This window comes from Pelodiscus sinensis, chromosome 1 (assembly GCF_049634645.1).
Source record: "Pelodiscus sinensis isolate JC-2024 chromosome 1, ASM4963464v1, whole genome shotgun sequence".
NCBI classification, from domain to species: Eukaryota; Metazoa; Chordata; order Testudines; family Trionychidae; genus Pelodiscus; species Pelodiscus sinensis.
Genome location: NC_134711.1, coordinates 327222444 through 327246479, shown reverse-complemented (window position 1 = coordinate 327246479; position 24036 = coordinate 327222444). Strand labels below are relative to the sequence as shown.

Here is a 24036-nt window from a genome sequence, read left to right as displayed (position 1 = left end):
CTGTCTACTCCTGAATCCTTCCCCTCGCAGACATCCTACTCCTTCCCTGCTCCTGCACCCTCCCCCATTCAGACAGCCTACCCTCTGTCTACTCAGACCTTTCACTCTCACCTCTCCTCCAGTCCAGATCCTGCACCCCCAGACCTACCCTACTTTCTGGCAACCTCCTCTGGCACACTGTATCACACCCTCCTCTGGCACACTTTTTTGTCCCCACTCCAGAACCTCCATTTTTAAATGGGAATTCTGTTTCTATTTGCCACTCTTCCATGGAAAATTACCTTGACATCTGAAGAAGTGGGCTGTGCCCACAAAAGCTCATGATCCCATCTACATGTTTTGTTAGTCTATAAAGTGCTACCAACCCATTTGTTGTTGTTTTCCTCCTATTTAGGCGGATCCCATGACTTCCCAAAACCAAGCTATGTTTAGACTTAAAAGACAAATGAGGATCTTTACAAAACATTACTCTGGTATTGAAGGAAACACCCTTGACGGCTTTCATTTTTACATTTGAAGCCAGAAAGCATTCCATACCCTATATTTTTAACTTTACACACAAGAATGATACATACACTGAAATAAGATACACAGATCTAGCAGATTGAGACATTAAAATTGTTAGGTTACATGAGATACTTTGGCCAAAGCATCTTTGAGTTATGAATATTCGTATTCATAAGTTAATTACATACAGCATGGGGGCAGGATAAATCACAAGAGCCAATGATGGGAGATGTGCATGTGACCCATAGTTTTCTCCCGCATCATCACCAGAGATGAATCTATCTCTTGAACTGATTCTTCACTTGACAAAAATCCTGATAATCCTTGCACGCAGGTGTTTGCTTTTCACGCTGTACACGATCGGGTTCATCAGAGGTGGCACCAGCAGGTAGATGTATCCAAAGAGAATCTGAAGCCACTGAGAAGAACTATTTCCAAATCTGTGTATCACAGACAGACCAATCATTGGTGTGTAATACAGCAGGACAGCACAGAGGTGGGAGACACATGTGTTCAGTGCCTTCAGGCACTCCGTGCGGGACGTGACACTCAGCACAGTTTTGAGGATCATCAAATATGAGAGAAAGATGAGCAAAGAGTCCAATCCCACTGTGGAGAGCATTATGACCAAGCCATAGATATTGTTGACTGTAATGTCTGCACAAGCAAGCTTCATTACCTCCTGGTGCCTACAGTAGGAATGGGAGAGGACATTAGCTCCACAATATAGGAAGCGTTTCAGGAGAAAGGGGAATGGGAACGCTGCAGTCACCCCTCTTAGCACACACACCAGTCCCATCTTGGCTATTCTTGGCAGGTTTAAGATGGTAGCATATCTCAGTGGGTTACGGATAGCAATGAAGCGGTCAAAAGCCATCGACAGGAGTACGGAAGATTCAATGTATGAAAATGAGTGGTTGAAGAACACCTGAGCAAAACAAGCATCAAGACTGATCTCCCTTGAGTTAAATAGGAAGACACGCAGTGTTGTCGGCATAGTGGTTATTGATAAGCCAAGGTCTGTGATGGCCAACATAGAAAGGAAAATGTACATGGGTTCATGGAGGCTTGGATCCGTTTTTATAATGTACAGAATTCCTGTATTTCCCATGATCAAAATAGCATAGGTAAGGCACAAAGGGATGGCGATCCAGAGATGGACAGCTTCATGCCCTGATATCCCAGTGAGAAGGAACACTGCAGTAGTGGATTTGGTGTTATTGTCAGCTGACATGTTGTACTGAGTAGGTTCAAGGAGTTTTGAATTTTCCTTTCTGAGAGAAAAAAAATAGAAGAGTAGACAATATTTTACTAGACGTCATTCTGCTCTCAGAACGTAGAGGACAGTTATGACACGAAAACAAGAACATAAGAATGGTCGTACTGAGTCAGACCAAAGGTCCATCTAGCCCAGTAGCCTGTCTGCTGACATTGGCCAGCACCAGTCTGCTCTCAGGTGCCCCAGAGAGGGTGGACCGAAGACAATCATCAAGCAATTTGTCTCCTGCCATCCTTCTTCAGCCTCTGACAAAGAGGCCAGGGACACCTTTTCTATCCCCTGGATAATAGCCTTTTATGGACCTAACCTCCATGAAATTATCTAGCTTCTCTTTAAACTCTGTTATAGTCCTAGCCTTCACAGCCTCCTCTGGCAAGGAGTTCCACAGGTTGACTACACGCTGTGTGAAGAAGAACTTTCTTTTATTAGTTTTAAACCTGCTACCCATTAATTTCATTTGGTGTCCTCTAGTTCTTCTATTATGGCAAGTGATAAATAACTTTTCTTTATTCACCCTCTTCACACCACTCATGATTTTATATACCTCTGTCATATCCCCCCTCAGTCTCCTCTTTTCTAAACTGAAAAGTCCCAGTCGCTTTAAACTCTCTTCATATGGGACCCGTTCCAAACCCCTAATCATTTTAGTTGCCCTTTTCTGAACCCTTTCCAAGGCCAAAATATCTTTTTTGAGGTGAGGAGCCCACATCTGTACACAGTATTGAAGTGTCGGTGTACCATAATTTTCTACAGGGGCAGTAAGATATTCTGTGTCTTATTTTCTATCACTTTCTTAATAATTCGTAGCATCCTATTTGTCTTTTTGACCACCGCTGCACATTGTGTGGAAGTTTCCAGAGAACTGTCCATGATAACTCCAAGATATCTTTCCTGATTAGTCAAAGCCAAATTAGCTCCCATCATACTGTACGTATAGTTGGGGTTATTTTTCCCGATGTGCATTACTTTACACTTATCCACATTCAATTTCATTTGCCATTTTGTTGCCCAATCACTCAGTTTGGTGAGACTTTTTTAGAGTTCCTCACAGTCTGCTTCTTTCTTGACTATCCTTAACAGTTTTGTATCATCCGCAAACTTTACCACCTCACTGCTTACCCCTTTCTCCAGATCATTTATGAATAAGTTGAACAGGATTGGTCCTAGGACTGACCCTTGGGGGACACCACTAATTACCCCTCTCCATTCTGAACATTTTCCATTTATTCCTACCCTTTGTTTCCGGTCTTTTAACCAGTTCTCAATCCAAGAAAGGACCTTCCCTCTTATCCCATGGCAATGTAATTTACACAAGAGCCTTTGGTGAGGGACCTTCTCAAAGGCTTTCTGAAAATCTAAGTACACTCTATCTACTGGATCCCCCTTGTCCGCATGTTTGTTAACCCCTTCGAAGAACTCTAAGGGTATGTCTACACTACAAAGTTAATTCGAACTAACAGCCGTTAGTTCAAATTAACTTTCATAGGTGCTACACATGCAAACTGCTAGTTCGAACTTAATTCGAACTAGTGGAGCGCTTAACACCTCTGATAGGAAAGTAGGGGCTGTCAGATTGTATGAGACCTGTAGTCCATGGAGACCTGTAGTCCATGTAGCCCAGTATCCAGTGGCTAAATTCTAGAACCTGCAGATGAAGTGGAGGAAGCCCTGCAATAGGCAGCTATGAGATGACCTGCTCCCAGGAAAACTCCCCCGTTTCTGAGATCCAGAAATTAGACCTGTTTCGGCTTGCAAATTATGGCTATTTAAAGACCTTCCAAGATTTCTCCGCTAATCTGCATGACAGAAATTTAATTTGCTGGTTACTAATAAAAATATCCAACCTCTCTCTGAATTCCAGTAAGCTCTTGACCCCATGGAAATATTGTGGCTGGGATTTCCATTGCCTACTTGAGCACTGTGTGACTTTACATTGTTGGCCTTCCCAAACACCCAGATTGTAGCTATCCATTTCTGATTGTGGCCCATTTCAAAAAGCCATGGAAAATGAATGGGGAGAACCTTCATAGTATTTATTTGTCCTTCACTGGTGCTATGTTATAGGCATTCCATATTTTCTCCAGTCCTCCCACTCCACAGTATGCCTTTGCCTTTCTGCAGTACATGGAATTAATTCATAGGGTCAGATCTGGACTCAATAACATAACATTCAACATTGCCAGGTTTATATGTATAAATTAGATCAGAACAAGGCTATATTAACTTTTCCTTACCAAATGCTTCCAGTGTTACCCTCTAAACCCCAAGAATCCCTCCAAGTGAAGCTGAAGGGCTTTGCCTGGCCAGTGTTGACTGAATCCAGAGCTTTCAATTGTCCTACAGGCTTCTCCTCATTCTCATAGGAACAGTATCCAATCCCCATGCAAGTATTTGTAGATATTTAGTATGTTAACATACTACAACAGACAGTTACTTCATTTATGTGAGGAACGGAATAGTGTCAAAAATGTGTGATTAGTGGAAACATGAGGGTTTACACTAATATCCAATTGAGTGTGCAAGTTACTTAAACCATGCATGTATAAGAGGCGATGGGATTAAATCCCAATCAACCACTGTTCGACTCTCCTTCCCTATACCTCAGCCTCACTCTTTCCTGAAACACAGACCAGTGGTTCTGTTCTCTGAGGACTTTTTGGAAAGACTTGCACAGGTATTGCAAAATTAGTGACTGTGTAACTCTGATGTAAGTGTCATTGCTTGTGATGGATACACTAGATTCATAACCCTAGAAATGTCAGATGTCCCATCATCTCAAATATCAGCACACTTAAGCAGGATGGTCTGGTGATGTTGACTCACTCCTCAAAGCCTATGCTTTCAGCACTGCTAGCTACCTTGAAGATAGCACTGACTTCCTGAGGAAACTACAGACTATCAGTAACCCTCCTGAAAACACCATCTAGGCCACCAGGGATGTAGAAGCTCTTTACACCAACATTCCACTCAATGATGGATTATTAGTTGTGAGGAGCATTACCCCCAATCATTCCACTGCACACCTGGAGACTGAACTCTGTGACTTTGTCCTCACCCAGAATTATTTCCAGTTTTGGGAACAATTTATACCTTCAAGTCAATGACACAGGTATGGGCACCTGCATAACCCCACAATATGCCAACATCTTCATGGCTGACTTCAAACAACTTTTCCTCAGCTCTCATCCCCTAGTATCCTTACTCTATTTATGCTACATTGAAGACATCTTCATCATATGGACTCACACCATGAAGTGTATGTAGTGGGTGCTGCTTCTGAACTCATTTACACTGGTATTACACCATTGTGCTCCTGCTGATTTCAGTGATATTACTACTGATTTACACTCAGGGGAGCAAGAATTCACATGAGATCCACCTTTTTGACATTGTAATACAATGAAATGATGGCCACATTACCACTACCCTGTACAGGAAATCTGAACATTGTTCTTACCTACATGCCTCTAGCTTCCATCCAGGACCCATTGCACAATCAATTTATTTATAGCCAAGTCCTAAAATACAACTGGATTTGCTCCAATCTCACAAAGAGAGAAACTCCTACAGGATCTTTCTCAGAAATTCTTAAAACTTAAATATCCACCTGAGGAAGTGAAGAAACATTAACAGAGCCAGATGAGTACCGTGGAATCTGCTTCTTCACGACAAGCCCAACAAGGAAAATAACAGAACACCAGTAGTCACCATTTACAGCCCCCAACTTATCACTGACAGTCTAAAACCTATCCTGGAAAATGATCCCTCATTCTCACAGATCTTAAGAGACAGGCCAATCCTCACATAGGATATGTCTACAGTAGCTCGTTAATTTGAGTTAGGTAGGCAAACGAGGGCAAGCGGAGTTCCAAATGAAGCCTGGGATTTAAATATCCCAGGCTTCATTTGCATCTTCCCGGGCGCCGCCATTTTTATATCCCCCTTAGTCCGAACTCCGTGCCCGCAGCTACTCGCAGCACGGAGTAGGTAGTTCGAAACAGGATCTCATGCATGCATAAGATTTCATATCTGTATATTAGCACACACGTCAGCCCATTTTCCCCTCTGAACTTTTAAAGATGATTTCTCACGTCAGAGGGACCTTAGCAATAGAGCCTGTTTCTTAGCCTTAGAGAGAACTTTGGGTTTGATTTTTAATACTCCTACATCTTTACTAATATAAGAACAAAGATGCTGTGTGATGCATTTCCCACAACCAGATGGGGCTTTTAGAATGCTGGGACAGATAAGGAATGAAGCTAAATGTGTTGCAGGTGAGGGGGGAAAGTATTACAAAAGCACCCACTTGCTGACTGAATCGGCTTCTTATTTCAAACAAGGTTAAGCAAACAGAGCAGGGGAAGGGATTAGTGGATTGCCAGATTTCTGAGTACCTTGAGTAATATATTGTGGAGCATGGCACCACTTGAGAAATCCTGACATCAGGGTTTTGACATTCAGAGCATTTTTTGAATGCCAGCTTTCTGGCTTAAATAACCTTTAATGAATCATGGGTAGATATAGGGAGGGGTTCCCAAGATAGCTAGCAATAGCTGACCTCCAGCCCATCAATAAGTCACCTGAACAGCCTAGCTGTGTTCTGAGTTTGCTGCCCAGAATATCTGCCAATGGAAATATCTTGTAGCCTTTGCCCTGCACTTCACATTTCAAAGACAGTGAAACCTGCCAACCAACATACCCAATTCCTGATAGAAGGGAGCCGCTGACAACAGAGGTCTTCGCCCTAAAGGTCAAGGAGTAAGCAGAGAGTTTGCACAGGCAGCAGACAGTGTGTGTTCACATAGGGAGATACCGGCATTTATGGAGCATGTTTGTACCTTCCCTTGGGTCCACCTATCCATCAGGGAACCTCAGTTGTTTGGCTTTGTCGGCAGCAGCTTTAACCCTGTCACGTCCGATAGCAAACTGCAAAGGTCAAATCACAGGGGATACAACCTTGCTGTAGGCTCCATTGTTGGAATCCGGGCTTGTCGTCATGGTTCTTCTGGTTCCAATTAGATGCATGACTCCCTTGGGGGGTTGCTGAGTGGTAACAAAGATGATATCACAGATGTGATCTTGCTGAATTAAAATACAAAATAATAACAATAAATAATTAATAATAAAAAGGACCAGATTTTGCCTCGGCAGCCTCATTTGTCTGCATTACAAACCCAATGTCCAAGCCGGAGAAGGGGGAAAAATTGTTCTCCTTGGCCTCTGATAGGACAAGAAGCAATGGGCTTAAATTGCAGCTAGGGAGGTTTAGGTTGGATATTGGATATGAGGAAAAACTTCCTGTCAGAGTGGTTAAACACTGGAATAAATTGCCTAGGGCGGTTGTGGACTCTCCATCATATTTAAGATCAGGTTAGACAGACACCTGTCAGGGATGGTCTAGACAGTATTTGGTCCTGCCATGAGGGCAGGGGACTGGACTCGATGACCTCTCGAGGTCCCTTCCAGTCCTAGTATTCTATGATTCTATGATGTAGATGGTGCTTGGTACTGCTGTGAGGGCAGAGAACTGGACTCGATGACCTCTCAAGGTTCCTTCCAGTTCTATGATTCTATGAGATTCCACAAGGCTCCATGTATGGAAATTCCCCTGACATGGTTCCAGGAGGGGAGGTGCCTGCCCTTATCTCCGAAGAATAAAACAGGAGACCCGGGAACCAGGGATCCCCAAAGGTAGGCTCAGGCGTCAGTGATTCACTGGCATCTATGTCCCTCTCCTAGTTTCTCTGTGTCCTCCACTTTTTTAGGACCTTCTCTGGCTCCCTGCTCACACAGGCTCATCAAGGATGTGCTTCTGCAGCCTCTCACAGTATCCACTGCCCACAGGATCGACTGAAGGGATCTGTACAGAGTTGGGAACAGTAGCCAGAGTGGCTGATGGGCACAGGACCCCAGCCATAGCCTGAGTAGGAGATTTTGCCTCATCCCAAAATACATCCATTGATTATGTCAGTGCAGCCTTAACAAAGAGAAGCAGATGAAAAACTTCCCATTTCTCTGGCACTCTGAGGCAGATGAAGGAGAACAGCATCCGGGCAGCTGAGCTTTCAGAGACAAATGATCCAAAATGGATGAAAAGGAAACATTTTAGTTTGCCACAATTTTCTCTGGGGGAAGGGTGGAACTCTCTGTTGTCCAGCCCAGCTCTAGCTCACAATCATAAGCCTCTGTTGTTGTTGTTACCAGACCACACCCCTAGGTGGCAGCACTCACCCCCATCAGCCTCCCACTCACCAGGCCCCTGGAAAACTCCTAGGCTATGTCTAGACTGCAGGCTTCTTTCGAAAGAGCCTCTTTCGAAAGATCGCGTCTAGACTGCAGGCGGATCTTTCGAAAGAGAAATCCGCTTTTTCGAAAGAGAGCACCCAGCCAGTCTGGATGCTCTCTTTCGAAGACGGCCTCTTTACATTGAAGAACGCCTTCTTTCGAAAGAGGAACTTTCGAAAGAAGGCGTTCTTCCTCGTGAAACGAGGTCTACCGCCATCGAAAGAAAAGCCACGTTCTTTCGAAATAATTTCGAAAGAACGTGGCTTGAGTCTGGACGCAGGGGAAGTTTTTTCAGGAAAAGGCTACTTTTCCCGAAAAAACCCCTGAGTCTGGACACAGCCCTAGGGAGCCCATGTCAGCTCTAAATCCAAGGGATCCTGTAGAACAGGCTTGTCTACAGCAGCCCATCCATCAGTGAAGAAAATTAAAAATATAAGCATAGCCAATGGTCCATCTAGCCCAGCGTCCTGTCTTATGACAGCACCGGGGCAGATACGACTAAAGCTATTTTGACCCTGTCCCCCATATACATCACAGTGGTGTCACTATGTTCGGATACTTCAGAGGGAATGAACAAAAATACTTATTGCTTATTCATGAGCAATAAGTATCCTGTAGTCTACTCCTAGCTTCCGAAATTAATGTTTCAGGGACATGGGTTTGCTTCGCTGCCCTTAGTGGCTAATAGCCACAGATGGAACTCTCCTCAAATTGTATCCAATTGGTTTTGATCAATTTTACTTCGGACTTTCACAGTATCCCGGTTCAATGAGCAGCGAGGAGTCCTGTGGCACCTTATAGATTAACTGAAGTGTTGGAGCATAAGCTTTTGTGGGCAAAGACCCACTTCGTCAGATGCATCAGTTCAATGAGTTCCACAGACTCACTGTGCATTGTTCGAAGAAATAGTTTTGTTGGTTTGAAACCTAATACCTCTTAACATTCTGGGGTATCCCTTACTCTTTTCCAAGCAATAAACAAAATCTCCTTATTCACTTTGTCCACAACACTTAGGCTACGTCTACACTGCCGAGTCTTGCACAAGAACATATGCAAATCAGGTGCAGCGATAAATATTGCCACACCTCATTTGCATACTTACTGAGCCACCATTTTGGGCAAGGGGCTTTTGCGCAAGAGCTGTTCTGCCTGAAAATAAGCAGCAGAATGGCTCTTCCACAAGAGGGGGTTTTTGCACAAGAAGAAGCAGTGTAGACTGCTCCTTCTTGAACAAAAAGGCCCCTTGCTCAAAAATGGTGGCTCATTAAGTATGCAGATGAGGCACAGTGATATTCATCGCCACACCCCATTTGCATACGTTCTTGCGCAAGACTCGGCAGTGTAGACGTAGCCTTATGGTTTTATTATGTCTGTCATATCTTGCCTTGATCCTCTCTTTTCCAAGATTAACAGCCCTGGTGTTTTCAATCTCTCTTCAGCCAGACACATTACATTTTGAAATAAGGCATCAATTTTAAAAAGAGAAGGTCCATGTAGCCCAGTATCCTGTCTTCTGACAGTTGCCAATCTCAGGTGCTTCACAGAGAATAAACTGAACAGGTAATCATCAAGTGATCCACCTGCTGTTGCCCAGTTCCTGTCTTCTGTCAAACAGAGGCTAGTGACAGCTTCCCTGCCCATCCTGGCTAATAGCCAATGATGGACCTATCCTCCATGAATTCCTCTAATTCCCTGTTATATTCTTGGCCTTCATAATGTCCTCTGACAAAAAAATTCCACAGGTTGACTGTGTGAAGCAATACTTTATTTTGTTTTAATCCTTCTGTCTATTCATTTCCTTTGTTGAGATATAGTTCATTAGTTGTGGAAAAGAGTCATTAATGATTCCTTCTCTATTTTTACCACATTAGTCTTGATTTTAAAGCCCTGTATTGCAGCAATCAGATCATATGGCTGTGTGAATTTTTGTGTTGAGTAGATTGCTAATATGGACACAACTAGAAAAAGTTGTTACTCTCAATATTCATATGCACTCAAAACCAGTATTTGCTGCCAAAGGAGAAATGGGATTTTCACAGAGAAACTGAGGGTATGTCTAGATTGCAGGGGGGTTTCAGGACACCGGAGGTATCTCAAAAAAACCTCCACCGCTTCCAGAGAACACGTTTGCTCTTCCGCTTTTTTTTTGTGGAAGAGCAGAAGCACTCATTTGGAAGCCCTGTTGGTACGTCTACACTAGCTCGTTAGTTCGAGCTAGGCAGGCAAATGAGGGCAACCGGGGTTGCAAATGAAGCCCGGGATTTAAATATCCTGGGCTTCCATTTGCATGTTCATGGAATGAGGAGTAAAAGTTAATTCGAGCTAAGGAGTTAGTTCGAACTAACGTTTAACTGCCGCATCTAGCTGTGGGCAATTAGTTCGGACTAAGAGGGATTTAAAAATGGCGGCGCCCGGGAACATGCAAATGGAAGCCCAGGATATTTAAATCCCGGGCTTCATTTGCAACTCCGGTTGCCCTCATTTGCCTACCTAGCTCGAACTAACGAGCTAGTGTAGACATACCCTCTCTTCCTCATTCCACAATCTTCTGAAAGAGGGTTTTTTTCCCCGAAATTTGGCCTAGCGTAAACAGACCAAATTTCAGAAAACCCTCTTCCCCCAAAAAGGCAGAAAAAGGTATGCAAAATGAAAAAAGGTGTAGTCTAGACATAACCAGAGATATATAGTCTCTTTTCTCTCAAAACCAGATCCCTCTTTGTCATTGGGGGACTATCACAATTGCCCCACTGTTGGGGCGGGGTATATCACTTCATCTGTGCTAAATGATTATTACTAGACAGGTCCGAAAGGACACCTCATTCTCATCCCTTCCAGAGCTTGTGACCAGAGAAACACAGTCACTGATAGTTTTCTTAAAACAAGTAGGTTTATTAATAACAAGCACAAAGCATTAGAGTAAATGGTTGTAAATAGCAACTGTTGCCTATCTCACCTATGACAATAAGCTAAGTTAGGCAGGCCTTGATCAGGCTATACAGAAACAGAACAGGCCCAGTTTACTTTCTTTTAGGAAAACAAAGAGCCCTTGGGACCCATCTTAGTTTCCCCGTGTCTCTGAGAGCATCTTCCCGTCTGTTTGCCCCTATCCCATGGAAGCAACCTTTATTGAAACATGTGTGAACCTTGACCCGCTCACAGTAGGGCTCAGCCATGTCCCTCTAGTGAACCATGGTGTGTAGCTGACCTTTGCCCTCAAACAACTTCCCCCCTGCCAGACTATCTAAGATACATCCCCTGTGGCCACTGCTCTGTTGCTAGTCAGTTAGACTCTTTAGAATATTCCCTTTAAAAACTTTCAGAGCAAGTTCCTTCTAATTAAGTTCCATATTGTCATGGAAAGGAGTTTGAGGAGCTTTGCAAGGCATCCAATTTATTGAATTACTCTGTACCGACTGGATCTACTAAGTGCATCACAAGCTTTGGTCCGGTCCAAGAAGGCAATAAGAAGTGGTTTCCCTTTTTCTCTACTTTTCCCCTGGGGTGTTTGAAATATTTGATTCAGTTCCTTTGAGCGAGGCATTCAAAAATGCAGAAGGTGATGTTTTTCTTCATACACGATCAGATGAGAAACTGTTCTACCTTTCTGCACTGATAACAGAGACCAAAGTGCAAGTGGTTGCTCTCAGAAAATCCCTTTATGCTGACTTTGCTGCTCTTGTGACGAGGAGTCCTGTGGCACCTTATAGACTAACTGAAGTGTAGGAGCATAAGCTTTCGTGGGCAAAGACCCACTTCATCAGATGCATGTCACGAAGTGGGTCTTTGCCCACGAAAGGTTATGCTCCTACACTTCAGTTAGTCTATAAGGTGCCACAGGACTCCTCGTCACTTTTGCAGATTCAGACTAACACGGCTACCCCTCTGATATTTGCTGCTCTTGTCTCTCATAGTGAAGCTCAGCTACAAGAGCTCGTAAATATCCTCTAGGAGGCATGTAGAAAGTTCTCACTCACCGTAAGTGTGAAGAAGACAGTATTCATGAGGCAAGGCACAGAATGCCAGCCTCTCATTACACTCCACAATACCAATCTCCACACAGTGGGCTCTTTTTGTTACCTGGGAGCTACTATTCACAAGAACTTGTCATTGGATGAGCTGTTAGACATGCCAATTGGGAAGGCAGCCACCAATCTTGGTTACCTCACCAAGGGTGTGTCTAGACTACGGACAAAACTATACCTGCGTCTACACTACTGCCAAGTTCTGTCGACATAACGTCAACAGAACTCGGCAGTTTTGTTGATGGTGGTAAACCTCATTCTACGAGGAATAACGCCTTTTGTCCACAAAGTTCTGTCGACAGAAGGTGTTATTGCATCTACACTGTCCTTTGCGTCTACACTCTCATGTCAACAAAACATCTTGCTTTGTCAACAGAACTGAATGTAGTGTAGATGCTCTTTGTTGACAGAAGCTTTGTCAACAGTATCTGTCGACAAAGCCTCTGTCAACAAAAGCCTGTAGTCCAGACGTACCCCAAGTGAGCATGGAAGATCAAGAAGCTTATGATGAAGACTAACATCTTGACTTTTGTAGTGAGACGTCACAGTCAGCATCCTCTTTTCCAGCAGTGAGACATGGACATCATATAGCAGGAAGGAAACGATATTCAGTAGCCTTCATCACTTGTGCAGGAGATCCATTCTAGCTATGTCCTGTGAAGACATTAACCAAGGAGTACTAAGGAGGGCACAAGTCTCCTTCCTGACAGCACAAACATCTTCATTTCTTAGAGGGGGACATTTGCTTCGGCTCTAGCAGAGTCATTCCTCCCTCCCTGCCCCATGCTGCAGGAAGTGTTTATGGCAAGAAACAAGTTACAGGTTTAACAATACCACTCACCTCCTGCAAAATGCTTTAGAGTTAGGGAAAACAGTCTGCTTTAAGATCCTGGACTGAGTGTATACCAATTTGTGCAGAACACATGGCCCTTTGAAAAGCACTGTCCTTATCTCTTGCCATTACGACCAGAGCTCTAATTTGTATCCGCCTCCACACCCATCTCCACGGATATAGAGATTTTCACAGATTTGCAGGGCTCTAATTATGGAGTCTGTGCCAATCAAGATGGAACGTATTGGAGCAGATTCTTCTAAATCAACCACAACCAGTTCCACGTGCTTCTGGGCATAGGGTGCTAAATCTGCCAAGCAAAAATGACCCAGACACAACTCACTCCTATCTCCACGCTTGGGTCTCTTAAAGACCTGCCTATTCGGAATATGGGTCACATGTGCAATGACTCACTCCAGCTTCAAATACTGAAAACCAGAGCCCCCCTTATGTGGTCATAGGAATTTAGTTTTCCCATGATGCAAAGTCTCCTCTTCCCCAGCCCAATCTTCCTCCTTGATTCAGGATGCCCACCGTCCTGCATGCTGGGGTCAGTGTTCATTCAGCCCTGTCACATCTCCTGCTCCTACTTTTCCCCTGAGATCTGACCCCATGCAGTTTCTTCCCCTGTAGCCCTGTTCACCTGCCCCTCCTCTTCCCCTGAGGTCTTGGTTCCCTGCAGGGCCAGAAACTGTCCATTTTAGGAGCTGCCCAGGGAAGCCAGCCTGCGGTGCAGAGCCCCAAACTCTCCACATTCCCATGGGGGTGTGCCTTGGGGGAAAGAAGATGGTCTAGAGGCTGCTCTTGTGCCTGCTAACCTCCATCCAAGGCAGGTGGAGGATCCTGAGTCCCTGGGCAGCTCTTACCATGGCCTAGTTCCAGATTGAAGCCTGGTCAGAGGCCAGAGCTTGGGGGAAGGGGAGGAGCAGGAGGGTCAGAAGCCTCGAGGGGAGCGGAAGAATAGGAAAAGAACATGAAGGTGTCATGGGATGGGACAGAGAGTAGATGGGGTTCCTGCATGAGTCCCACTTTTTCAAAAATGATCACTGTACTCAGAATGGGCTGGGCTGGGAGATGACCTACAAAGGCTTTTTTGAAGTAGAAAAAGAGAATTTCCAACCCTTTTCATTGCTGGGGAAGCACAAATGGAGAGACTGGGGAGGGAATCTGGGCTTGAATCTCCTGCCAGGACTCCTGTGTGTCAGACCTTCCTTTGCACCTTCTACGTTCCCTGCGTGGGTGGGATCAGCAGGTGTGCTATGTGCATAGCCATCAGTGGAGACCTCTATTGGCTTGTTCTGTAGCTCCTGCATTAAGAAAGTCTCTTTCAAGACTCCGTCACTAGAACCTAGCTGATGGCATAGGGGAAAGGTGAGTGTCTGTGCATCTTGAATAGCTCTTGTCCATAGCGAGTGCTGCTATTTTGGCGCATGCACAACCCAGAGTCCTCAGAAAGGGTCAGGACTGTGATGGCACAAAAGCTCTATAGGTATTTTCATAGTCTGGGCATGAGATCCACAGATGGGACTGAGTCAGGGGAGGTGTCATGGGAAACGAGGAATCCAGAGGTAAGAGCAGCCACCAATAAGGCTTTTTAGAGGCCAACTAATTAGACATCCAGTTTCCACTTTAAACACTACCCGTCCCTTGGGTCCAGCCCATCTGAACCTCTCTCTGCAGAGTGGAGCTCAGTAGATCATGTCATCACAGATGTTGGGGAATGGATGGAAGAAGTGCATGTGATCCATAATTATCTTCTCCTTCATCATCGCACCTGGGCCCATGCAATGAGCTGACTCTTTACTTGACGAACATCCTGATGATCCTCACACGTAGCTGCTTGCTTTTCATGCTGTACACAATCGGGTTCATCAGGGGTGGCACCAGCACGTAAATGTATCCAAAGAAAATCTGAAGCAAATGAGATGAGCTATTTCCAAATCTGTGTATCACAGCCAGACTGACCATTGGTATATAGAAGAGCAGGACGGCACAGAGGTGGGACACACAGGTGTTCAGGGCCCTGAGGCTCTCCATGCGGGATGCAATGCTCAGCACTGTTTTGAGAATCATCACATATGAGAGGAGGATGAGCAAAGAGTCCAACCCCACCGTGGAGAGTATTATGAAAAAGCCATAGATATTGTTGACTGTGATGTCTGCAGAAGCCAGCTTCATGACATCATTGTGCATACAGTAGGAATGGGAGACGACATTGACTCGCCAGTATTGGAAGCGTTTCAGGAGAAAGGGGAATGGGAATTGTAAAGCCACCCCTCTTATCACACACACCAGTCCCATCTTGGCTATTCGCAGTGGGGTTAAGATGGACGCATATCTCAGTGGGTCACGGATTGCAATGAAGCGGTCAAAGGCCATAGACACGAGCACAGAGGATTCAGTGTATGAAAACGAGTGGATGAAGAACACCTGGGCAAAGCAGGCATCAAGGCTGATCTCTCTAGAGTTAAACAGAAATATGCCCAGTGTTGTCGGCATGGTGGTTATTGATAAGCCAAGGTCTGTGATAGCCAACATAGAAAGGAAAATGTACATGGGCTCATGGAGGCTTGGATCTGTTTTTATGATGAACAGAATACCTGTATTTCCTATTATCACAATGGCATAAACAAGGCACAAGGGAATGGAGATCCAGAGGTAGACATCTTCATGGCCCACTATCCCAGTGAGAAGGAACACTGCCGTAGTGGATTTGGTGTCATTGACAGCTAACATGATGTACTGGATAGATGCAAGGAGTTTTGAATTTTCCTTCCTGAGTGGAAAAAGAGTAGAAGACTTGACATTATTTTAGCAGTCATCATTCTACTCTGAGAACATAGAGCATAGTTATGACACGAGAACCCCAGTAGCTCCCAGAAGATGAGCAAAAACATAATCTTGGATTGACACCTCTTATAGGACATTAAGTGCTGACAGCAATGTTCCCTTCAAACTGCACAGCAACACAGCCCCATGCACAGATCCCTGACCCTTTGACTGGGTGGGTCTGATTAATCAACTGTGGGGCTGTGCTGCCATGCAGTTCAGAAGGAACACTGGCTGTCCAATTGGGTAAAACCTATGGTCCATATAGCCCAGTTTCCAGTGGCTTGTATTAGAACCTCCAGATGAAGTGGAGGAAATTCTGAAATAGGCAGCTATGTGATACCTCATCCTAGGAAAGCTCCACCCCACCCGAGAACCAGAAATTAGACCTATTTTAGGGTGCAATTCACAACAATTTATAGATTTTCCAGGACTCCACAGAAAATTCTCATGACTGGAATTTGACTTATTGGCTACCCATATAAATATCCATCCCCTCCTCGAATCCTGGTAAGCTGTTGACCCCAGTGATACATTGTGGCTCGGATTTCCATGTCCTGCTTGACCACAGTGTGGTTTTTACAGTCTTGACCTTCACAAACCTACAATTTCTAGATCTCCATTTTTGAGTGTGGTCCATTGTATAATACCATGGAAAGTGGATGGGAAGAACTGTCATGGTATTTATGAGTCCTTTTTTAGAGCTGTTTATCATAGATATTCTAATATTTTCTCCAGTCCTGAAATTCCCAGTTATGCCTCTGCCTCTCTTCTGTACATGGGATTAATTCTTAAGGTCAGCTTCTGGACACAGTAACATTACATTCAGCAATGCCAGGTTTATACATGTAAATTTGATCAGAATAAACTTCTATTAACTTGCCCTTATCAAATACTCCCAGTGATACACTGTTACCCTCCAAGAATCCCTCCAACTCAAGCTGCTGGGCTTTGCCTGGCCAGTGGTGACTGAAACCAGAGCATTCAATCATCCTAACAGTTTCTCCTCAGTCTATATCTAATCTCCATTCCGGGATTTGTAGGTATCTGGCATGTTAACAAAAAACGAGACAGACGGTTGCTTCAGCTGGGTGAGGAATGGGATAATGTCAGAAATGTGTGAATAGTGCAAACACTAAGTTTGCCCTAATACCCAGCTGAGTGTGAACATTACTTAAAGCAGGCTCGTTTAACAGGTGATGGGATTCAATCACATTCAACAACGGAGAGATTCTCCTTCCCTGCACCCCCCGTCCACTGTTTGCTGAAACACAGACCAGTGGTTCTGTTCTCTGAGGACTTTTTGAAAAGACTTACACAGATATTGCAAAGTGAGTGACTGCGCAACCATGGATGTAAGTGTGCCACTGTCTGAAAAGGATATAGTAGATCCCGAAAATCCCAGGTGTCCAACCATTGCAGACATCGGCACTCTTACAGCAAGATTATCTCTTGATGTCGACTCTTTCATCCGACCCCATGCCTTCAGAACTCCTAGCTGCCTTCCAAATACCACTTGATCCTGTTAATATATTGTGGCTGGGATATCAAGGAGCAATGGTGTCAAGTTGTGGTGGGAGAGGTCCAGGTTGAATATTAGGAAAAACTATTTCACTAGGAGGATGGTGAAGCACTGGAATGGGTTACCTAGGGAAGTAGTGGAGTCTTCATCCCTAGAGGTGTTTACGTCTCGGCTTGACAAAGCCCTGCCCAGGTTGATTTAGTTGGAATTGGTCCTGCCTAGAGCAGGGAGCTGGACTTGATGACCTTCTGAGGTCTCTTCCAGTTCTATGATTCTATGATTCTATCGATGTCCTACTTGAGCACTGTGTGATATGCAAATGATAACCCAAACATACCATTTCTAGTTCTCCATTTCTGAGTGTGGCCCATTTTATAAAGCCATAGAAAATGAATCAGGAGAACTGTTATGGTAGCAGCAGGATGATCTGGTTACGTTGACTCTCTCATCAGACCCTGTGCTATCAGCACTCGTAGAGACCTTCCAGACACCGATTTCTTGAGAAAACTACAGATTATCATTAATTCTCTTGAAACACCATCCAGGCCACCGTGGATGTAGAAGCTCTTTGCACCTGCATTCCACATGATGATTGATTACTAGCTGTGAAGAAAAATATCCCTGATGATGCCACAGCACACTTGGTGACTGAGCAACATGACTTTGTCCTTACCCACAACTATTTACAATTTGGGGAATAATTTATATCTTCAAGTCTGTGGCACAGCTATGGGTACCTGCATGGCCCCACAATATGCCAACATCTTTACGACTGACCTAAAACAACATTTCCTCAGCTCTCCTCCCCAGCACTCTTCCTCTACTTACACTACATTAACGACATCATATGGACACACTAAAAGGAGACATTTAAAGAATTCCACAGGGATTTTCACAACTTCCACAACCGTAGCCTGGTCAAAGCCACACAAAAGATTTACTTCCTTGACACTACATCATTAAATGATGGCCACCTTATACCGAAAACCTACTGACTATTATTTTTGCCTACCTTCCTCTAGCTTGCATGCAGGACACATCATACAATCAATTGTTTAGAGCCAGGCCCTTAGATACATTCAGATTGGCTCCAATCCCACAGAAAAAGACAAACACCTACTGGATCTTTCTCAGGCATTCTTAGAACTTAAATACCCACCTCGGCAAGTGAAGAAAAACATTGACAGAGCCAGACAAGTACTCAGAATCTACCTACATCAAGACAGGGCCAACACCAAAAATAAGCGAACACCACTAGCCATTACCTATGGCACCCCAGATTAAACCTCTCCAACACATCACTGACAATCTCCAACCTATCCTGATAAAAATATCCATCATTTGCACAGGCCTTGGAAGACAGGCCAGTTATCACCTACAAACAATCCCCTAATCTGAAGTAAATTATTTCCAGCAGCCACACACCACAACTCAAACACTTTCATCCTACAATACACACGTTGCCAACTCTGTCCACATATCTATACAAGTGAAACTATCACAGGACCTAACCACATAAGCCACCACATCAGAGGCTCATACAGCTGCACATCCACTACTGTGATCTAAGTCACCAACTACCAGCAATGCCTCTCTGCCATGTATATTGGCCAAACTGGAGCATCTCTACGACAAAGGATAAATGGACACTTGTCAGATATCAGAAATGATACTACATAAAGCCATGGCTTGAACAAAGACATGAACTGGATGGGCCATTACAAAACTTGTTTTACTTACATTCAACACCCGGTTGACATCAACATCTAAGTTTGGGACACTCAGTTAGCCTCATTAGCACCAACACTACAATTAACAGATACTTTTCCCTCCTCTCCTCTTTTCCTTATAAATTAAAAGAGCCTCCCTTTTCTCTCTAAGGTGCCAGAGGGCTACTTGTGGTTTACTACATGACAGTACCATACAACTGTTGGCTGAACAAAGAGTTCATAGCACAAACACACTGCAGACAGTATTTAGAGTACATCTGCAATATTTTCTAAACCAAAACCCATTAACCAGCAACGTTACCACTTATCCTTCCTGTAGAGATTCTAACAACTCTGCTGCTGGCTTCCAATATGCATGCATGACATCAAAGTTTGGCTGGAAATATTACTATTATGATGACAAAGTTTGGCATCTGATTTCACATCTGTACATGAGTGCACACCTGTGAACCCAATTTTCTCTCAGATCTTTCAGAGATAATTTCTCAGGTCAGAGTGAAATCTTAGCATTAGAGTCTGTTTTTTAGCCTGAGATAGAATTTTTGGTTTGGCTTTTAATACTTTCATGTACTTACTAATATGTGTGAAGACCAAAGATGCATTTCCCACACCCAAATGGGGCTTTTAGTACAGTGAGGTAAGTAAGGAATGGAACTAAAATTGTTGCAGGTGAGGGCACTTTAATGTCTGAACACACACTTGATGACTGTCTCAGCTTCTTGTTTCAAATCAAGGTTCAGCAAAGGACGGGCAGGGAACAATGAATTGCCAGATTTCTGTGTACCTTGAGTAACCCACTATGGAGCATGGCACAACTTCACTCAGGGCAACAGGTTATCAATACTCCGAGATCTGTGTGAGTGCCAGGTGTCTATGTAGCTTAAATAACCCTCGGGGTAAATGCAGGGAGGGCTCCCAAGCTGTCTAGCACTGCCTGCCCTCCAGCCCCATCACTGAGTCACCCCAACAGCCCAGCTGAGTCCTCTGTCACATTTGCCAATGGAAACAACTTGCAGGCTTTGCCCTGCACTTCATATATTACAGACAGTGAAACCTGCCAACGTACCCAATTCCTGCTATAAAGGAGCTGCTGATACCAGAAGTCTTCACCGTAAAGAGTAGGAGTCATCAGAGAGGATGCACGAGCAGCAGGCAGTGTTTGTTCAGACAGGGAGGCAATTGCCTTTATGCAGCATGTTTGTACCTTCCCTTGAGGCCACTTGGCCATCAGGGAACCTCAGCTGCTTGCATTTCTTTGCATCATCTTTAACACCATCACATCAAATAGCAAACTACTTAATCCAGCTCACAAGGGATGCCACTTTGCTAGACTTCATTCTTGGAATGCAGGCATGTCATCACAGTTCCAATGGTTCCAATTAGTCCCATGATTCCCTTGGGGGCAGCTGAGTAGTAATGGTGATGCTGTCACAACTCTGATCTTGCTGAATTAAAATACAATATAAGAATAATAATGAATAATAAAAATATAGGACCAAATTTCTCCCTTGCAGCCTTATTTTCCTAGATCGCAAACCCAAGGTGCAGGCCGGGGAAGGGAGATCCTACAAGGCTCCATATACGTATATTTCCCTCAAAACATTGATAGGAGCAGACAACAGGCACAGATCACTCAATAATTATCCTATTTTGTTAATTCCCTCTTAAGTATCCTAACATAATGACACCACTATGATGAATATGAGGGTACGTCTAGACTACAGGGTTTTGTCGACAGAAGTTTTGTCGACAGATACTGTCGACAAAGCTTCTGTCGACAAAGAGTGTCTAGACTACATTCAGTTCTGTCGACAAAGCAAGCTGCTTTGTCGACATAACAGTGTGGACACAAAGGACAGTTTAGATGCAATAATGCCTTCTGTCGAAGAATTCTGTCGACAAAAGGAGTTATTCCTCGTAAAATGAGGTTTACCAGTGTCGACAAAACTGCTGAGTTCTGTCAACGTTATGTCAACAGAACTCAGCGGTAGTGTAGATGCAGGTTTAGTTTTGTCGACAAAAGTGGACTTTTGTCGACAAAACCCTGTAGTCTAGACACACCCTAAGAGACAGTCAAAATAGCATCAGAAGTATCGGCACAAGCACTGTCATAAGACAGGACACTGAGCTAGAAAAGTCATTGGCCATGCTTATGTTCTTAATTTATTGCATGGTGGACGGGCTGCTGCAGACAAGCCTGTTCCAAGGGACCCCTTGGTCTTAGAGTTGATACACGCTAGCTAGCAGATGTCCAGGGTCTAGTAAGTGGAAGGTTCATGCGAGGTGAGTGCTGCCACCTAGGGGTGTGGCCCAGTAACACCAATGATAGAGGTTCATGGTTTCAGCTACAATTGGGCAGGACAACTGAGCGTTCCACCCTCCGCCTAGAAAAACTTGTCACCGAAACAAAAATGTTTCCTTTTCATCCATTTTGGGGGTACATTTTCATGGACATGGGTTGCTTCCCTGTCCTTCGTGGCTAATAGCCACTGATGGAATTCTCTTCAGAATTTATCTATTTTTTTTTTAATCAATGTGTACTTTTGACTTGCACAACATCCCATGGCAATGAATTCCACAGGGTCAATGTGCATCGTCAGAAGAAATACTTCCTTTCGTTTGTTGGAAATCTGTTGCATATTAGCTTTTGGGGATAACCCTGGATGTTTTTGAAGGGGTAAACAACATTTATTCACTTTCCCCTCACCACTCACGGTTTTATTACCTCTATTGTATCCCACCTTTATCCTCTCTTTTCCTGCTGATCAGTCACAGTCTTTTTAGTTTCTCTATACCTAGACCAGTGGTTCCCAACCTTTTTTATGCAGGAGACCGGCAAACGGATTCATAAACCTTTGGCGGACTGGTAACATTGTATTTGCATATTTACATATTGATATTGCAAATAATAAATATGCAAATACAATGTTACCTCACCACCTACCCCAAACCCAGTCCCTTGCTCCTCAGTGCCTAATGCCCTTTGACGCCATTCCTATGCCCCATGTCCTTTGACCTTTACCCTCAGACTCCTATAGCCTGTGCCAACACTCTCTTGCCCCATGACCCCACCACGCCCTCATCCAACACACCTTTGCCCCCCCTACACCAACAGTCCCCAGAATGAGGCTACCCACTAGGGAGCATGGTGGTCAGTGCTGGCTGGCTGTCAGATTTGGGGGTTAACACAGATTTCACTGGTTGTCAGATTGGGTGAGACCTGTGGCCCATGTAGTCCTGTATCCAGTGACTAGTACCAGAACCTGAAGATGAAGTAGAGGAAGCCCTGCAGTAGGCAACTATGAAATGACCTGCTCCCAGGAAAGCTCCCCCTCTCCCAAGACTCAGAAATTAGTTTTCTCACACAGACAGAGTGGAGGTGGCGGGTGCTGAGGGGCTGGGGTGCACTCCTGGCTCATCCTTCCCAGTCTGGGGAATTGGGCTGCACATGCCGCACCAGTTTGCATCACACAGGCCCAGGAGGCTGCCTCTGAGCACCCCTGGGCTCCTGCTCACAGGAAGCTGAAGCCTGCCACACTTCAGACACCGGGAGGGGACACCCTCCCACCACAACCCACAGCTAGAAGGAGGCTGGGGACAAGGACGCGCATGCACACAGGCTCTGGAATGCCTGCATGCTTGAAGCAGCCCACGCTCCCGGGGACAGCTCTCCCAGGTGTAGGTGTGTCTGCTACACACGCCATCCTGTACCTCCACACCCTCATCTCTTAGGGTATGTCTACACTACCACCCTAGTTCGAACTCGGGTGGTTAATGTAGGCAACCGAAGTTGCAAATGAAGCCCGGGATTTGAATTTCCTGGGTTTCATTTGCATATTGCCGGGCGCCGCCATTTTTAAATGTCCGCTAGTTTGGACTCCGTGCCCACGGCTCCACCTGGCATGAACTAGGTAGTTCGGATTAGGCTTCCTATTCCGAACTACCGGTACACCTCGTTCCACAAGCTTCATTTGCAACTCCGTTTGCCTACATTAACCACCCTAGTTCGAACTAGGGTGGTAGTGTAGACATACCCTTATATCCCAGCATCCAAGGATACAAGTTCTCTCCCCTTGGGATGCCACCACTGCCTGGACTGCACAGCACTGAGTCAAGCAAAGCCAGACCAAGCCCCTCCCCGTGCCCACTGGATCCCAGTATAGCTGGCAACTTCCCATGCCTGCTTGTCCCTGGGATGTGGGGAGGGGAGAAGCATGCTCCAAGGACATCAGCTTCCTCTGCCCCCGTAACTGTTGGTCTCGGCTCACATATGAGAGCAAGGCTTCAGGGATAGTGTCTTCAGGAATGACTGACTATCTCTTTCTTCTCCCCAGCTGGACCAGCTGTGACAGGGGGGCAGGCAACACCACCCGAGATAGACCAGGGGAGCTGCACACACTGGAGGATCCAGGAAGACCTGATGTGGGAACACATCTCCATACTCCGGGTCCTGCACGACATGCTGGTCCAGAAGGTCCGGGAGGACATGCAGTGGAGGAGAGAGACGTGGATGGAGTTGCTGTAGCAGGACGGAACACGTGCACGACCATGCAGACGCTCCTCACCCACCCAGAGCCAACTCCTGCTGCCGCTCCTGCCCCAGTCCCAGTTCCTGGTCCTGCCCCCACTCCCATGCTTGACCTTGCATCCCCCCATGCCAGACCCTGCTCCAGCCCACCTTCCTGCTTCTCCCAGTAGTCTCCCCAGACCTCTCCATCCCCATGGTCACTGAATTCCCCACACATGAGGCAGAGAAACTACCTGAGCCATGTGCCACTCACAGCCCCAGCCCTGAGCCTCTCCTCCCCCTTTCAGCTCCCTCTATCCCTTTCTGCTCCCTCTCCCCTCCAAGGTGATCATCCCCACTCCTCCCCCCTCTCCCCTCCCCATTTCCAGGTTCTTTCCCTGGTCCTTCTCCATTGACTTCTAGCCCAAATAAATAACCAAACAGTACTTTTTTTTCAAAACAAAACAGTTTTTTTAATGGTCTCTGCAGAGGAGAGGGGTAGAGGGGGAAGGGAGGGGTTGTT

The 24036-nt window shown here is 45.1% G+C and overlaps 2 protein-coding genes and 1 long non-coding RNA gene across 3 annotated transcripts; 1 reads left to right on the top strand and 2 right to left on the bottom strand.

The window, feature by feature from the left end:
• Positions 1-678: 678 nt before the first annotated feature.
• Positions 679-1771, bottom strand: LOC102461911 (olfactory receptor 51G2-like). Its single transcript, XM_006132546.2, has one exon. It carries the CDS (start codon positions 1739-1741, stop codon positions 806-808), a length of 936 nt encoding a protein of 311 aa, XP_006132608.2. The 5' UTR covers positions 1742-1771; the 3' UTR covers positions 679-805.
• Positions 1772-7367: 5596 nt separating this feature from the next.
• Positions 7368-23959, top strand: LOC142827238 (uncharacterized). The gene is made up of 2 exons (XR_012901835.1): positions 7368-7477; positions 23341-23959. It is a non-coding gene; the product is annotated as an uncharacterized LOC142827238 (long non-coding RNA).
• On the bottom strand, positions 14726-15661 carry LOC102461668 (olfactory receptor 51G2-like). The gene has a single exon (XM_006132545.3). It carries the CDS (start codon positions 15659-15661, stop codon positions 14726-14728), a length of 936 nt encoding a protein of 311 aa, XP_006132607.3.
• Positions 23960-24036: the final 77 nt, after the last annotated feature.

Excerpts from the sequence above, each read along its gene's own strand:
- LOC102461911 (XM_006132546.2), bottom strand. The coding sequence starts at position 1,741 with ATGTCAGCTGACAATAACACCAAATCCACTACTGCAGTGTTCCTTCTC.
- LOC102461668 (XM_006132545.3), bottom strand. The coding sequence starts at position 15,661 with ATGTTAGCTGTCAATGACACCAAATCCACTACGGCAGTGTTCCTTCTC.